A 17,952-nucleotide genomic window follows, 5' to 3' on the forward strand; every position below is an offset into this window, starting at 1 on the left:
TCAGTGATTGTCTCTTATCATTGATGTTTCTATCCCTCTCTCCCCCTCCCTTCCTCTCTCTGAAATCAATTTATAGGTACACTAAAGGCCCGATGCATGAAATTCATGCTAAGGGCGTGGTCCTTGCAGCCGCGGTGGCTTGCCTTGGCCCTCACAGCCCTGGCCTCGTCTGGAAGGTCGTTTGGCTGTCTGGTCTAATTAGCATATTACACTTTTATTATTATAGATATGTATCTATAGTTTTAAAAAATGGGGCTACTAGACAAATTTAAATTATATGTGGCTTACATCATATTTTGATTGAATTGTGCCACAGAGCAGAAGGCCCAGCTATTCCATAATAAACATGCAGCATGAGAGAGAAAAAAAATTTTTTTTTTCATTATTTTAAGCCTCTGGGGTTTGGGGGGGATGTTACTGCAGCATAACTGAACCCTCACTGACTAGTAAGTACATCTACTCAGTAGTCACTCCTCTTCTCTCTTTTGTGAAAAGAGCTCTGATTTTGTTTGTCTAAATCCTTTTTTGCTGGGCCCCAGCCGGTTTGGCTCAGAGGACAGAGCACTGGCCTGCGGACTGAAGGGTTCCAGGTTCGATTCTGGTCAAGGTTTCGAGCTCGATCCACAGCAGGGGGCGTGCAGGAGGCAGCCCATCAATGATTGTCTCTTATCATGGATGCTTCTATCTCTCTCTCCCTCTTCCTTCCTCTCTGAAATCAATAAAAATATATCAAAAAATAAATTCTTTTTGCTGGTCTAAATTTTCCCCCTTTCAGGCCTCCCTTGCTGCTGAAGGGTAGCCGCATGACAAAATTCTGGGCCATGGGGCCTAGCAGAAGTCCCCTGGGCTTTTCTGCGAAAGCGGTTACTTTCCATGAAAGGGGCAGACATGGCTAGACTACTCCTCCCTCTGTTTTTCCTTTCAACGTGGATATGACGGCTGAAGCCCGTGCTTTGAGATAATGAACAACAGGCATGAGGGTAAAGTCAAACATGCCAAGGACGGTGGAACAGAAAGACGAAAAGACAAAAGGACAGAAAGAGTGAGGGTCCCTGATGGCCTCATCTGGCACTTAAACTAACCGGAGGAATGACCAGCTTCAGGCTTTCTGTCTGACAGAAATAGCCCGCTATTTGTCTAAGCTATTATCTGTCAGTTTTCTTTTACTTGCGGCCAAAATCATTCCCATCTGATGTAGGTATATTCTTAGAAACATATACTGCAGGATTTTTCAAGCCCATTCGATATAGTCTTGGCCTTTCATCAGGAGAATTTGGTTTATTAAACTTGGTTTTATACCTACCCTTTATGTTGGGTTTACTATTTATTATATTATTGGTTTCTTTTCCCTTTCCTTAATTTGATGGCTTGTTCACATTTCTGTTTATTTCTCCTTTCACTCTCAGTGAATTCTGAGGATCTATTTTCTAATTGTGCTACTTGTTATATTAGTTCTGTTCCCAATAGTTGTATTTATTCCTACATTTTCTATAATCATCTATATATATAAAAGCCTGAGCGACTGAATGACCGAACGACCGGTCGACCAGTTGCTATGACACGCATTGACCACCAGGGCACAGACCCTTAATGCACAGGATCGGGCCTGTGGGGATCCGGCCGAAACTGGCTATTCGACATCCCCCGAGGTGTCCCGGATTGGGAGAGGGTGCAGGCCAGGCCAAGGGCCCCCACCGGTGCACAAATCTGTGCACTGGGCCTCTAGTATTGTAATAACATCAATCTCACCCAGATTTATTTTGCTCCCCTCTCTGAATCATTGTATGCCTGAAATGTACACCTTTTTCCTTCATTGATGAATGATATCTTGATGATAGAATTCAGGGGTGGGCAAACTTTTTGACTCGAGGGCCACAATGTGTTCTTAAACTGGACTGGAGGGCCGGAACAAAAGCATGGATGGAGTGTTTGTGTGAACCAATATAAATTCAAAGTAAAGGAGCGGAGGGGAGAGCAAGAGAACCCTCCGCTCTTTCGGCTCCGCGGGCCGAATAGAACAGCCGAACAGGCCGGATCCGGCCCGCGGGCCGTAGTTTGCCCACGGCTGTGATAGATAGAAGTTTTGGTTTATAATTCTTTTCTCTCAGTAGCTTATAAACACTTTTCATAGTCTTCTGGCTTCAGTATTGCCGAGAAGTCTAGCATGTATCTAGGCCTGTGTTCCCTCGCTTGCCCCCACTAACCCTATTGTAGATTTGGTACCCTTTTAATCTGCAAATTAAAATTTATTTTCAGCTCAAGAAAAATTTCTTCTATTATTTTTTCTCTTTCTGCAAGTTCTATTATTTGCACATTAGGTCTCCTAGATGGCCCCTCCCCCCTCCCCCTCCCCCAATTACCATCTCTGTGTTTCTGGTCTGAACTGTAAGATATTTTTTCCCCTTGCTCTCCCAGAACATCAATTCAGTTCTCAGCAGTGACCATTCTCATTCTCCCTTTTTTTCTCGGTTTGTTTACTGAATTTTTATATTTAGAAATCATGGGATGTTTTTTAAGTTCTAAAAGTTACTTTTGCACTTAAAATTCAGTCCCTGAAATGTCATTTCCTGAGTTCCTATTAAAGTTCTCTTCTATTTCTTCCATTAGTTTTCCCTCCGTAGGAGTCACATAGTCTAATTTTTCAACCTGGACTTTCTCAGCAGTGGCAAATGAGGGAGCACCCCGAGGCCCAGCAAGGACTGACGTTCTCATGCTCCAGCGAAGCCCAAACTGACAAACCACAGAGGGATGAAGAAAGACCCTGTACCACGGGGCTGGTACAGGGAACAAGAAGTGCAAGCAATTCAGCTCATCCGTACAGCCCCTCCAAGGACTACACACACACACAGTGGGCCCCCAGGCTCCTGCTGGGTGGCTGACCTCACAGCACTATACATTTTATGTCTTTGTTCTAGGACTCCAAGAGAGGTGAGCCATTTCCCCTGTTGGTGGTTCCCCGCTTCTCACTGAGTACCAGAGAGAATGAATCCCGTGCCTGCTCTTTCCTGGAGATGTCAGGAAAACTGGAGGCGTTAATGCACTTCCCAGGCTTTAGTGTAGGCTCGCCTGGGTCCATCAGCTGGAGCCGCTTAGGGGAACAAAGGGGCATATCTTTAAGGGTTTAAGATCAGATCCCAAATTTCCCTCCAGAAAGGTGTAACCAATTAACACTCCGACCAGTAACCAATTTATATCCTCTACCCTCCCTCTTCCCACCCCTACCCCAAACCCAAATATTACCTTTAAAAATACCTTTGATAATGGAAAAGGATCTCATTTAATTTGTATTTCTTTGATTACTGGCCATATTGAAAAACATTTTGCTTATTGACCCACAGTATTACTTATTTTGTGAAATACCTGTTCATGTCCTTTGCTCATGGTATTTGGGACATGAAGGTTTATGACTTCTGTGCCCTCCCTTGTGACTATCTTCATGAGTAAGCCCCTTTGCCTCCCTCAGTCATTTTCACCCGAACTTCTGTTTTCACCGAATTGATATTGGAACCTGTTTTCGTTTTGCTTATACTTGTGGGATGTCTTTTTGCTCATCCTTTTACTTTTCATTATTCTGAGTTACTTTGTTTTGAATATGTCTGTAGACAGCATGTGGGTAGAATCTGTTTGTTTGTTGTTGTTTTTTTACCTACGGTGACAATCAGCTTACCATGGTTTATTTGCTACCTGTAAAAGAATCTATCACAACTATGTTTGTTATTAAACAAGGTAGTGAAACCCACTTATATTTATTCTTAGCTCTTTCCCATGACCCTGTTTCTCCTTTGGGCTTTCCATTTCTCTGTCGGCTCATCGTCCTTAAACTCTCCACTCATACATTCAACTGGCCGAGCATGTTATAAAAATGTGAACTGAGGCTTCAACTCTCGTCACATACACGCTTCAGCTGCTACCTGGGAACGACTGAGCTATCCTTGAACGAAAGAGACGACGTTTTTGGTGACTTCCAATCTAAGTAAATGGCTACACCCACACTGTAGGTGTGGTAGGCTCTTATGAAGGACGTTTGTCCAGGATGTGACAGACAGGCAGCTGCGCGGTTTTGCGGGGTGCACGGTCCTTGGGCAGCACTGACCTTGGGCAGCCCGCCGTTCTCCTCCACCAGCGGGGGCAGCACACTGGGGCTGCTGGGGGGCGGGGCCTCCACATTATAGTCCCGGAAGCAGCAGAAGAAGGAGCTGAGGATGCTGCGGTTCCTCTGCTTCTTCAAGCTGACGTTGCAATGGGAAGCTGGAAAGAGAAAACAGCACGCTGTGGCCCAGGGCAGCACACACTCACAGCTGTGATGCAACGTGAAAACGCCAATGTGCATGGCCCCCACCCCACCCCGACTCCGGCCCCGAGACCGGGAAACGTACTCAGGACAAACAGATGAGGGGCCCCAGGAAGTCACGCTAAAGGATTGTTATTTGGCATGCGAATCCTAGAAGGCCAGCTGGTTGGTGGAGTCCAGTCCTGCTGGCTGGACAGAATTCCTCGAACCTCAGCCCAGTGCGGGCTGCTTGCTCATGACGTGACCCATGCTTAGGGTCAGGCACCATCTGCAGTCCTGGACCCGGCAGAGAAAGTCTCCTGACCCGGCACTAAGCACGCCTTCCAAACAGAGGTCCTTGACGGCTCTGAGCAGCGTTTCTCTATTAAGGGACCCAAGAGTCACCCTGAAACCAGGGTCTTAGCTACTCCCTGCTCACCATGGAGATGACTCATGCCATGGGTTAGGAAACAACATGTTAAAGGCACGAAGGAGCCCCTTCCTCAACTCTGATGGGAAACTGACCACAGCCTGAACTCCCAGAGCTCAGGGCTGAAGGCTTCCATTACACTTACAACACACACAGCAGGAAACCTGGGGCAGAGAACACGGACCCTGGCCCGCGCAGGGCTGGCCTGGGCCAAGTCCATCTTCGTGAGACCCAGGTGGGTTCTGGGCCATGGCCTCGTTCCCTGGCCGGGCCTGGACCAAAGCTCCGGAGGGAGTGATGGGTCCTTTCTGTTACCCTGGGCGCAAGACGAGCTGCCCCCCGCCACAATAGAAGGCACACATTATACAGAGGAAAAACACACCTCGGGGAGGAAATGGACCACTTGGAGGGCAGGGCGATTTTGCCTGGGAATGCAGCCAGGACGGTCCCCCCACATACCACGTCGGGGTGGGTCAGCAGTGCTCTGGGAAGAGGCCACAGGCAAAGGGACATGCTCAGGGTTACTGGGGAAATCACCAATGTGGGAAATGATTTAAGTCCACACGATCGCTGTTGGAGTTTTCTCTCTCCCCAAAAGCAATTCTGGCACAAATCCTATTTTTGAACACTTGAGGGAAGTGTATAGCACCTTCCCCCCTCCAGAGATTGCAAAACCTTTGCTGAAAGTCTTGGGGTACTTGCTCTCCTGCCGGTAGCAAAAGCACGTGCATTCAGACGAGATTTCTGAAACAGGATGGGAAAGCTGTTTGCCAGCAACTCTATGGGCCTGGATGGGCCTCTAGCCTGCGTTTGGGCAAATGGCCCAGGTAAGTGTGAATTTAAGACCCTGATCCACTAAAGATGAGCTTCAGAACCGTAAATCCCTGGGAAAGCTGGCTGATTTATCTTCCTTGTGAGTCTCTGAGCGCATGGCCCAGGTACCATTTCAGGCCCCACAGGCCAGGCCAGACCAGGCCACTGGACCCAGAGTCCCAGTTAGCAGCAGCGGTGGGAAGCGATCCTGACCACTGCTTACCCAGGACCAGCCGTCTAAATCCCAGTTCTTTGCAACCCGCAGCTCCTGTAGTCCTCCCAGCTACCCTAGGGTCACTGTCCCTATCCGCGCTGAGAAAACACAGCCAGTAATTGCGTGTGCCAGGATTCGAACCCAGCTGGGCCCGTTCCCGAAGTGTGTGCTTTCTCTGTATGCCATGCCAAAGACAATCTTGAAACAACTTAGGGAAGATTGAGGAGGAGAGGAAAAAGGCCCAACGGAGAGGAAACTACTGCAATAAACTCACATTTAAAGTAAACGATTAAACCGTTTTGTTGTTATGTTGGGTGTTTTCGTCACCCTCAAGCATTTTACAGAGAAGGAAAAAACTCCTCTTCCGCCCTGGCCAGTGTGGCTCAGTGGCTAGAGCGTCGGCTTGTGCACTGAAGGGTCATGGGTTCGATTCCCAGTCAGGGCACATGCCTGGGTTGTGGATTCGATGCCCGGGTTGTGGGTTCGATCCCCAGTTGGGATGTGTGTGAGAGGCAACTGATCAATGTTTCTTACATCAATGTTTCTCTCTCTCTCTCTCTCTCTCTCTCCATTCCTCTCTCTCTAGAATCAATGAAAAACCTATCCTCGGGTAAGGATTAAGAACAACAATCAAAACACAACTCTCTCTCCTCTGAACGACAGCACATTTCCCTGCAAGCAAACAAGCTATTTGTTCACGTCTCAGAGACACTGAGCCGGTAATACCCAGGTTGGGCAGTAAACAGCTCTGCAAGAAGCACCTTCCCCGATTCTGTGTTCCTCCTCTGAGGATCACATACATCAACCTATAACTAACTAACTTATATGCTAAAAAAAAAAAAAAAAAAAAAATCCTAAGCCTGGAGCCAGCGAGCTCCTTATAATTTCCACCATCTGATTACTTAGCCCGTAGAGGCTATAAATAGCCTGCGAGAGTCACCAAGCGAGCTGAGTCACTTGGGAGCCCATCACCCCGGATGGGAAATGGCAGCCTCTCAGGTCCTCCCTTCTCTGCAGGAAGCAGGGAGCAGCCCAAGAGGCCTCACTCGCTCGCCTGCGGCAGGGCCCCGGCCTCTTCCCGCTCACTGGCCCTAGGGCCGGCAGGAGCCTCCGGGGGGCTGGGGCTTTCTAAGTGTCCAGTCCCTCTTGGCTGGGTCCGGTGCTCTCAAAATCAGGCCAGCGGGGAATGGATGGATTTCCTCAGGGCCAGCACTGGCCTCGCCCCAACCCAGTGCTCACTTGTTCCTAAAAGGCCTCAAGATATGGGCTTGCAATGTAACCGCCCTACTGCCTTCCACCCCAGCAGCTGCCTCTCCTCCAGCTATAGTCTGGTGGAAAGGTTTTAGTTGAAACATGATATTTAAAAATATATGTATATTTTTTATTGATTTCAGAGAGGAAGGGAGAGGGAGAGAGAGACAGAAACATCTATGATGAGAGAGAATCATGGATCGGCTGCCTCCTGCACGCCCCCTCCTGGGGATCTAGCCCACAAGCCGGGCATGTGCCCTGACCGGGAATCGAACCGTGACCTCCTGCTTCGTAGGTCGACACTTAACTACTGAGCCACGCTGGCCGGGCGATACATGATATCGAAGTCCATAGTTTAATGGAGAAATGTTTATAACATTTGATCAGAAAAGCTCAGTAAATAATTGTGTATCTGACTGGATTAGAACTGGACAAAAACAAATGAAAAGAGAGCACAGATAAGATCGGCAAAACCGTGTCAAAAGGTGAACAGCCGTCATCAGGTTATGGGCGCTCCCATTTCCTCCTTCTGTGTTTTCCCAGCGTGGTGCGGCAATCACGTGTTACTCTGACGACGGGAGAGCAAGCTCGCTTGTTAAGCTTTCGTTCAGCAGCTCGGTGATGCTCAGGAGAAAGCGTATCCACTTCCAAATCTGAACTTTACACGGACTCCTATGCTTCCCCACTCCATGCCCGGGAAGTCAATGCCGCTACCATCACGGCCCACACCCCCTGGACCGTGATGATCTCAAAACCAGGGGAGGCCCACGTGAAACGAAGGCACCTGACACGTGTCCCTCCCCAGCAGAATGCTCCCCCTGGCTTCCTCATCCGGCAGCCCCAGCCGACCCTCCACCCGCCCTGTGCACACAAATGCCGTCCAGCTGCTTTGTTTTTAATCAGGACTCGGCCTCGCACCACCTTCCTTCACTCCCTTCCAGTGTTCCCACCGATAACGTGCATATGAGAGAGGTCTCCGGGCGGCTCAGGTATCCAGGAACAAGTCTTTATCAGGGCCGTGACAGCAGGATATTGAAGAGAGTTTAATGCACCCATCTTCCTGTTACGTGGGTTTCAAGACTACTTTGCAGAAGTCAAGGAAGAGGTAGCAACTCTGAACATCAGTCTAAAACATGGCATAAAGACTTTCATTTTTAAAAAATCAGACTTAGGAAGAAAAAGTCATTGAAAATCATCCCCAAGTTTTCTGCTTTCCCCCATCACCTTCCCACTCGTACCCACACCCATCCCTGCCCACCTCACACCGGTTTCCTCCCTGATCACACTGACATCCCACCTCCCACTCCTTCTGTCCTCACATCCCCTCTTCTCAGAACATTCCTGTTCTCCAGGGGCTGGCTCGAAGCCCCTTCTCGGAGGAAGTCCACTCCAGCCGAAGGAATCTGTTCCTTGGCCACTGAATTTCTACGTGAATGTGTGCATGTCTGAGAGAGATATATTTTTAAAAAACATTTTCTTAAAATTGATTTTTAGAGAGAGAGAAAGGGAGAGGGAGAGACAGAAACAATGATGAGAGAGAAACATCTATCAGCTGCCTCCTGCACACCCGCTACTGGGATCGAGCCCGCAACCCGGCCATGTGCCCTGACCGGGAATTGAACCGACGACCTCCTGGTTCACGGGTGGATGCTCCGTCACTGAGCCACACCAGCTGGGCTGAGATATGTTTTCAGCTCATTCTTCTCTCTTAACTTCCAGACCACCCCTGTCCTAGTCTAAAAATCTACCCTTCCCCCTTTCATTGAGTTGTCTGATATCCTTACCAGCTCTTAAGTCTGTCCTCAGCAATTCCCTGCCCCTGGTATATCCCAGCTGAAGCCCTCACCATTTTGCCCCTGGGCAACTATCACAGCTTTGCGACTCGTTTTCTTGCTGATGTTGTTCCTATAATCAATTAGTGGCATGACCCACCGAGGGAAAGCCCAAAAGGAACAGACTGTCTGGTCATTCTGAGTGCGGGCCTTGACCAGCAACAGGCAGGACCTAGGTTAAGTGACACGACTCTCTTGTGCTTCTGTTTCCTTATCTGGAAAATGGGGGTAATAAAGGCAATTATAGGCAATTGTGAGAATGAAATGAGTCCTTATAAAGCATCAGAACAGTGTCTAGCACTGGGCAAGCACTTCACAAATGTTAGCGCTTGTTATTATCATTCGTCTCTTAAAAGCTTTTGCTTTTTAAAGGAGTGGGGGGTTCTGAAACAAAGGCTGGATTCTGTGGGTACACATTTCTTCCGTCCCTACCCCTGCCCCCACCCCGTCTCCCCCCCGCCCCCCCGCCCCCCCAGCATCTGACAACTGGGAGGCATAACTTCCTATACAGACATCGGTTACATAAACTGCAACTTAGAAAGCAAAACTAGAAACCCATCTGGGAAAGTGATTCTACGGGATTGCTCTAACGACGGGAGAAAAGAAAGGGAAGGGTTAAGGGTCCCAATGAGCTCTGTGGGGGCTGCTACCTGCTTTCCTCTCACTGGGCTCCCTCTGGGGCTGCAGCTGAGCCCTCTCCCCTGCCGGCCGAGCTGAGCGCTGCGCCTGCCCAGTCTGCATCTGACCCAGGGCCTCCTGCCCCCTAGCTGTGCATCAAAAACGAGTGGCCTCCCATGTGAGGGGAACCCCGGGAGGCCCACGCAGGAGGCGAACAGACCCAGCAGGGGCCTCTCTTGCAGGCTCCCCATCTAATGGGCGATTAGATGCTGGCGCTGGCTGGCAGTGAAGGCCTGTCAGAAGGACCGCCCCTTTTTATCTTCCTGAGCCCTGCCAACGCACACAAGCCCACGGCTGCTCCCCGCAGCTGCCCTTCTCTTCACACACACACACACACACACACACACACACACACACACACACACGCTGGGCCACGGGCCTGGACACCCCATAGGCTGAGTGAAGGGGATCGCCAGGGGGAGCAGATGGGGTGACCCTAAGACGTAACTTTCTCCATTTCTCTGAGCAGGCCCGGGCGGACAGAAAGCCTGGGAGGGGTTGTGAAGGGCTGGAGATGCTGGGCCTGGGCCTCCGCCAGGCCTGCTGTGACCTTTGACAGCTTCAGGGAGTGTGACACTGAGGTCAAACAGGCACGTAGCTATTTTCCTGGATACCTCCTGGGAGCTAATGCTTCTGTCCTAGACCCGGTGTCCCTGCAGCCCAGCAAGGAAAGACAGCCCCTGCTTCCCATTCACAGACATTCCCGCTCTTCCTCCGCCCAGGGCTGGTCCTACCGGCGAGATGGGAAGCCTCCCAAATACTTCCTCGTTCTCTCTGGGAACAGCGCTGGCCCAGGGGCAACAGCCAGGCTCTTCAAAGCGCCCTCGAGCGATGGGGCACACAGTAGACATCTGACATTTTTGCCTGCCAGAATCCATTACCCATCTTTCTGGTAAAAGTGCCTCGCCTCAACTTTCCTGGGGAATCGCTCTCACCCCACCAGCTTCCAGTCCGTGACCAAGGCCTGGATACTCAGAGCCACATGACCAGCTGAGGGTTCTGCACGTGACCCCCCACCCCAGGCCCAGGAGAGCCTGCCCCAGCACGGATGCCCCAGCACGGATGCCACGGCTGCTGGAAGAGCTGCTCCGTTCCTGCTGGTTTCCTAAGCTGGGAGGATGTAAGCCCGGAGCCCCTGGTGGCCGTCTTTGCCACCCAGTGAGAAGCTCCTACCTGCGCATGAAGCCAAAACTGGGGGAAAAGTAGCTGAGACAGGAGAGGGCCAGATCTCCGACAGCATCATCTGAGGACTTGGTTTCATTAAAACCAGACCCTCCATGGCCGGCCGGTGTGGCTCAGTGGTTGAGCGTCAGCCTATGAACCAGGAGGTCACTGTTCAATTCCTGGTCAGGGCACATGCCCGGGTTGTGGGCTTGACTCCCAGTGTGGGGCAGGCAGGAGGGAGCCGATCAAGGACTGTCTCTCATCATAGATGTTTCTATCTCTCCCTCCCTTTCCCTTCCTCTCTGAAATCAATAAAAATCTTAAAAAAAAAAAATGGTGTTCCATAGCAGGTTTATATCATCTAAGCAGAACATTAAAGTAAAAATACGACCCGTTCCAGGCACCGATGTGGACACCAATGCTGTTAAGGCTACAAATCCGCACACGGCCGTTTCCCCAGGCAGGGATCTTTCTTCACGCGAGGGGGTGTCAGAGCACCTCAGAGCCCTGCAGAGCCGTGCAGCTCAGGGCGCAGTCACTGTGGAATAAGCTAAACACCTTTTTCCGGGAGGAGGGGAGCGCCCTCCGAGGGCAGCGGTAAATGAATGCACCGTTTCTTCTCTCCTGGAATCGGGCTGCGATGTCTGGAATGCATCCCAGGGCCGTGGTTTGCGATGGGTGTCTAACAGGAAATTCTGGACGGTCTACGCATACATTACATTCCTTTCCCACCCCAAAGAGTGGTCAACAACCACGACTTCCCTCTGTTTGAGTATCAGGGGGGTTGTCGAGGGCGGGGCGAGGCCAGGGCACAGGCTGCACACAGTTCAAAAGCAGATGTGGCTGCTGAGAATCCAAACATCCTTTTCTCCTAGAAAAAGGGCTCCGGCACCCAAAGAGTCACTGTTTTGAGATCTCCAGTCAGTCCCTATTCCGCTTCTAAGCGATGCATTTCCCCAGGGAGTTCCACCCAACGCTCTTGGAAAGAAAGGCACCTCTGAAAGCGCCTTTTCCCACCGCAGCCTGGAGCTGGCCCTGTTCCTCCAGCAGCGAGAAGTCCGGGGGCGGGGGTGGGGGTGGGAGTGGGGAGCAGGGCTGGTGGCTAAAGGCGGCACGGGAGAAATTTCATTCTCACCTTCCCATGATGATAGGATACGGTTCTCCTGTTCACTGCAGGCTCGGAACAGCCCACATGAATTGAGCCTTGTGTGTGCGAGGCTCTTGACATAAAGCGTCTCTGGCCTTCCCAGTGTGCAGTGCCAATGTGACCACCTTCCTTTTTTAAACAAATATTTTTTATTGATTTCAGAGAGGAAGGGAGAGAGAGAGAGAGAGAGAAAGAGAGAGAAACATCCATGATGAGAGAGAATCATGGATCGGCTGCCTCCTGCATGCCCCCTACTGGGGATCGAGCCCGAAACCCAGGCATGTGCCCTGACCGGGAATCAAACCGTGACCTCCTGGTTCATAGGTTGACGCTCAATCACTGAGCCACGCTGGCTAGACGTGACCACCTTTCTGACGAGAAGACAGGGACTCAGAATGCATACGACTATGCAGCAAGGTTCAAAGCCAGAGCCACGGGACTGCAGGGCTGCCAGCCACCTCACACCCCTGCCTGCCTCCCCTCAGCACGCTTTGGGGTTGGAGTTTTACTTCCAGGGAGCAACTGTGAATATGAGGTTCTGCGCCACCGGCCTTCACTTCAAACGCTATGCTTTGGAAAACTCTCAAATGAACCAATGCTATTCCTGACAGCCCTACGAGATGGAACCGGACACAGTGGCTGTCCCTTCCACTGGACCCTGAATGTCCCCAGGCCACCCCACTCTCTTCTGGGAGTCCCTCTTCTGGGATGCCCTTCCTCATCTTGGCACTTCCCCAGACCTTTGTGCCCGAGGTCACACCAGTCCTACGCAGCGGAGCTGGATATAAACCAGGTCTGTGCGAGCCGAGAAGCTGAGCTCGTCACGATCCGTATCCAAGGCCTGTTTTTCACATCGAGAGCCCCGAGTAACGGAACAAAGGATTTCAACAGGTAGTGCACTGGGGAGGAAGTAAAGGTTAAAATTTAACACTCATCAAATAAATGAATGTTTAAACAATGAGGTCAGTTTTGTACCTATTCAGCGAACAGAAATGATAAAAATAAAAGCCTGCAGCCAATGGCGGTGGTAAAGCTCTGATGGCACACGCCCGTGCACGCACACGCTGCCGGTAAGTGCAACAGGAACCATCCATGTGAAAAGCGGGGGAGCGAGGTGCCACAGAGCAAACCATCCAGATGTTCAGGGAGCAGACATGGTCACTGGCATCAGGGCATGGCCACCGGGTGGCATACTGGCTGCCCGAAGAAATGACCGTGAGGAAGACACGTGGGGAAGTGTCCGAGGTCACGTCAGGTGGAGCGTGTCAGACACGGCCCCGTGCCTGCACCTTTGCGTGTGCTTCGGGACAAGCTCTGGATGGTGGGCTCCAGGGACACGGGCTTGGAACCCGCCTTGTTCATGCATGAGTCCCCGAGACCTAGAAACACGCTGGTACACAGCAGGCCTGTTCCAGCAGATGTTCACTGACTACATGAATGAATGAAAGGAAGCAGCACCGTGAAAATGACTGTTGCTTTACACAGAAGCGGTTCCTGCGATTCCTCGAGAGCGCGCTCAGCCCCGGCAGCACCGCCTGCCTGGGAACCCTCTTGCCCACAGCAAGCTGCCCTTGTCCTTGAACCTGTGTCACCCACAGAGGGCCAGGCCCCTGCTCTGCGGAACCCAGATTGCAGCTCCCTGCCATCCTTAGTGAAGATGGCACCCCCTATAACCCTAACCCTATCCCTATCCCTACCCCTCAGGCTGGGGCATTCTGGGCATGTTCAAGAACAGCCAGGAGGCCAGTGTGGCTGCAACGGAGTAATTGTGGTGACTGTGGTAGGAAGAGGTGAGGGGTTGAGGGGTCAAGGGCTAGGTCAGGCAGGGCCTCCGGGCCACTGGAAGGACTTGGGGTTTCCTCTGATTGAGATAGGAAAGTTGCTGGAACAGTGCCACACAAATGGCAGGCTTACCACAGAAATGAAATAAGGCTACTTGGGGCCAGAGGCCGGTGCTATGGAGCGCCCCACCTGAGCACATGCCTGGCTTTGGAGAACTAGCGCCCCTACAGGAAGGATGCATGACCTCCACCTCTCCCCCCCACCTCCACCGGCCTCCACAAATACCTCCCCACCCTCACCTGTCTGTCAGCACCTGCTCTCTTCCCAGGACCAGACACATACTTTGCAAGACCCAGCGCAAAATGGAAAATGCAGGCCCGCTTGTTCAAAAAGTAAGGATTTCAAGGTAGAGACAGCAGAGCATTAAACCACGAGTGGGGAAGAGGGGGGGTGTCAGGGAGGAAAGAGGGCCTCTGCCTATCTGCCCTGCCTATCCCTATTCTACCCAAGAAGGCCGATGAAGGCAGCCCGTGGATGCAATCCCCACCCCCTCCCACACAGCCCTGGGTGCAGTGGGAGGGGAACAGCAGCCCGGCTGCCTTCTCCGAAGAGCTGAGTCTGGGTGGAGGAGAAAGACCAGCCTGGGAACCTGCTGGGAGGGCAGCCTTTTGGAGCCAGGACAGCTTCCACAGGGGCAAAGCTGACCCTGGAAGAGAGGGCTAAACGGAAGTGTTTCCCGCGTGTGTCCTCTGCTCTGGGCCTTGAGGGACAGAGATAAGATGCCGGCAAACCTCCACCGTGCTTGGTCAAAGCTCCCCTTGAGCAGGGCGGTCCCCCAGGGGGAGTGGGACCACACTGAGCCAGAGGGATGGACCGAGGGCACATGGAGGGACACATCCGAGAAGATGGAAAGTTACAGCGGCAAGCACGCAGCCAGTGAGTGTGAGGGGCAACGAGGAGGCCACTGTGACTGGCAGAGGGGGTCCTGCCAGGTGAGACCAGAGGCGGGGAGGCTTTAGCAGGAAGGCAGTGAGGGGGTGTCAGTGAATGCTCTGAGGAGGGACAGGGACAGGGTGAGAGCTATTCTCTTGGAAGGCCTGTCCGTCAGTGCACGAAGGACAGAAGGCAGGTCGATCCTCACCTAAGCAGGGGTCACGCTGGTGAGGGAGGGGGCGGGAGCCTACCACGACGAGCTGGACAGCAGCTTCCTACCTGGGCCGTGGGTGTGCGCGGATGGACGACCGCGAGAGAGGGTTCGGCCGCACAGTTGCAAGCAAGCGACAACAAATAGGAGCGCTGCCCATCCCCGAGGCAAAGTTCTCTGGCAGGGCGCCGCGGACCGCGTGCATCCCGCAGAAGTCCTAATTTTAGAAACCAGACTGGAACTTGTCTCACCAAAATAAACCCTGCCCCAAATATTTACTTTTATCCTTATTTTTGCCGTGCGGAGGCAGGAAGATCAACAGGAGCCACGGGGCGTTTTGCACGATTCCCACCAGGATCACGGCTGAGGATGCCACCGCGCCCCCCTCACGGGAGCAGCGGGCGAGGACACGAGAAGGGAGTCTGCAGTGGAAGGAAACGCTGCTGGCTCTGGGTCACGCGGCCTGTTCCTCTGTCTCTCAGACATCCACCCTGGACTCCCCAACCCTTCCGAATTCCTTGTCCGCAGGGACAAACAAGCCTTCCGACTGGGGGACTAGCAACCACAAGGGACAAAGGAGCCAATGGCAGGCCAGGAGAAACATCCTTCCATGCTGTGACAGGACACACAGGCCGGATCAGGGAGACAGCGTCAGCGCCTACTGTAACGCATGCTGCACTCTCACCGCAATTTCAGACCAAGAAAATCTCACCGTGGACCGGTGTGAGCGCTACACCTGGCAAAAGGCCTCTTGTCTTGTTTTCAAACACAGAAACCCTTCTGTTTTGTGTTAAGGGAGGGGTAAAATACGAGAGTTTACGCTTCCCACATCCTGATTCCAACAGGCATCGGCTCTAATGCACGTGGACACGGGTTTTCAGATTAATTCTGCAAATGTCATGAAACCATGTGTTTCTATAGTTCCCTTCCTACTACTATCGTTTCCTGAGCGCCTCCATGAGTGATTTAATGTTATGTGGATGGTGTACTGGTTTGCGTGTTGTTTCGTGAACAAACACAGAGAAAAGCCAGGAAGACGCAGGAGGCTGGTGTGTATTAACTGGCTGACGGTTTAACAATTCCGATGGAAAGATGCACATTCAAACATCAGTGTCAACGGCCCATAGTTCTTAAGCGTACTCTGTGAAGCCCCATCACGGCATGACTTCATCCGAAATGATTTGGTTATGTGTTTCTTTACCAGGAACTTTCTAGGGCATAAAACCGTTGCAAATGGAAAAATGTTAACCAAGAGACCTCTCTAAAGATGCATAAACCACAGATTTCAAAAAATAAATACACTTGGGGCACGGAACCTGGAATAAGAGGTTCCACGTGACTCTTCCCACACAGACTTCCGCTCTGCCAACATCGGGTATTTTAAGAACGCCCTGGAACCGTCAGCTGGGACGGGCAGGCTTCGGGGCCTTTCCAGGGTTTTTCCCAAAAGAGGACCTCAGGGCTCCTTCCTCCAAGTCGACGACTTCGATGTCACGTCAAGAACACCAGGAATGTGGACACCAAGTTCAGCCTGCTTCCTGTGTCCCGCACAGTCCACCAGCTATCAGGCCCGCTCTTCCCCCATCTGCTCAGCCACCATCGCAGCCCACGCCGCCACCCACCCTCCCCGAACCCGGGCAGCAGTCTGACTGGTGACAGTCTCTCCTCACCCACTCTTTCTCTAAAAAAAAAAAAAGCTTTTATTTATTTTAGAGAGAGAGGAAGGGAGAAGGAGAGAGAGATAGAAACATTGATGAGAGAGAAACATCAACACTGACTGGCTGCCTTCTGCATGCCCCCCTCCCCTCCACCTCTCCCCTCCTGCCCCCGCCCGTTGGAGATCGAGGTCCAAACCCAGCATGTGGCCTGACCGGGAATCGAACCAGTGACCTCTTGGTGCATGGGACGATGCTCAACCACTGAGCCACACGGGCTGGGCTCACCCACTCTTTCAGAGTGATCTTTCCTCAAATGCAGGTGTGGTTAGGCCCCTTGCCTGCTTCTAGCCCAGGGGTGGGCAAACTTTTTGACTCGAGGGCCACAATGGGTTCTTAAACTGGACAGGAGGGCCGGAACAAAAGCATGGATGGAGTGTTTGTGTGAACTAATATAAATTCAAAGTAAAGGAGCGGAGGGGAGAGCAAGAGAACCCTCCGCTCTTTCGGCTCCGCGGGCCGGATAGAACAGCCGAACGGGCCGGATCCGGCCCACGGGCCGTAGTTTGCCCACGGCTGTTCTAGCCCCTCCCTGGCATGGACCGGGCTGTTGGCATGTTCCACAAGGTTTACTTCCACAGGGAAGTAAAGGATGCTTGTGGGCTTACCCTTTAGTGTCCATGATGGAAGCATTGCCCTGGCTTGTCCGATGCCCCCAGGCTGGCACAGTCCTGCCAGGCCCGAGGGCTCTGAGCCTGGGCTGGGCTGCAGCCTTGAAGGTAGCCCTCACACAGAAACACACTTCAGTGCTTCTGGCCAGGAGCTGGCAAGGCCCTGGCGGGGAGCAGGCTGTGTTCACCAGCCCCGCTTGCCAATCACTTGTGTGGGACCTGGAAGGCTATTTCCTATAAATACCACGTGGTAAAGAGTGATATGGCGCCCATGCCAGACCATAAGGCCCGATTTAACCCGTAACCCAAAAGATCACATTTGCGAGGAAAAAGAGCAGCGATCTATGCAGTAAAGACCTTTCTGAGCAGAGGCAGGAGACGCTCCCAATGAGATGGAGCAACTGGAGTTCCCAGCCCAAGTCCTGCCCTGAGACCCACTTTCACGTTGGGAATGCAACGGGTCCCCACAGCCCCCCGCTTCAGGTCCCTCAGGACACTGCTCCCCAGACCGCTCAGGGTCACTCTGGGTCAGACCCGGGCCTTCATGGCCCACGGACCTGCAAGCCTTCAGCTGAGGACAGCATTCAGGAGTCAAACTCAGTTACCTGTGGGGCGGCTGGATGTGGTGGCCCTCAGGCTCCTCCCCAGGGGTGCTCGATGGGGCTGACCTGGCTACCTCTCCTCCCCCCAGGAGGATGTGCATCCTCTAAGACCTGGGAAAAAGCCCTCAAGCACATCTGACCTTGGCAGAAACAAGGCCCAAGAGAAGAGGGTACAGAGAGGAGAAACCGGATGTCCAGCAGGACCAGGAGCTGAATGACCGCTCTCTGACCGGGGCATGTCCCCGTACCAGGGAGGTGAGGCCTCATCAGAGTTCTACATCAGCACGCAAGTTGCATAC

The 17,952-nt window shown here is 52.3% G+C and overlaps 1 protein-coding gene across 3 annotated transcripts in view; it reads right to left on the minus strand.

The window, feature by feature from the left end:
* The window catches only part of CTDSPL (CTD small phosphatase like), a 111,557-nt gene that overhangs the window by 29,115 nt on the left and 64,490 nt on the right, over window positions 1–17,952 (minus strand). For 2 of the 3 annotated variants that reach the window (XM_080675664.1, XM_080675667.1), the window contains exon 2: window positions 4,094–4,248. In XM_080675664.1, the coding sequence (XP_080531790.1) occupies window positions 4,094–4,248 (155 nt within the window). Of the gene's footprint in view, window positions 1–4,093; window positions 4,249–15,004; window positions 15,346–17,952 lie in introns of those variants that run through there. The other variant, XM_080675665.1, reaches the window with a different exon arrangement.

Source organism: Plecotus auritus, assembly GCF_963455305.1.
Source record: "Plecotus auritus genome assembly, chromosome: 6".
Lineage (NCBI taxonomy): Eukaryota > Metazoa > Chordata > Mammalia > Chiroptera > Vespertilionidae > Plecotus > Plecotus auritus.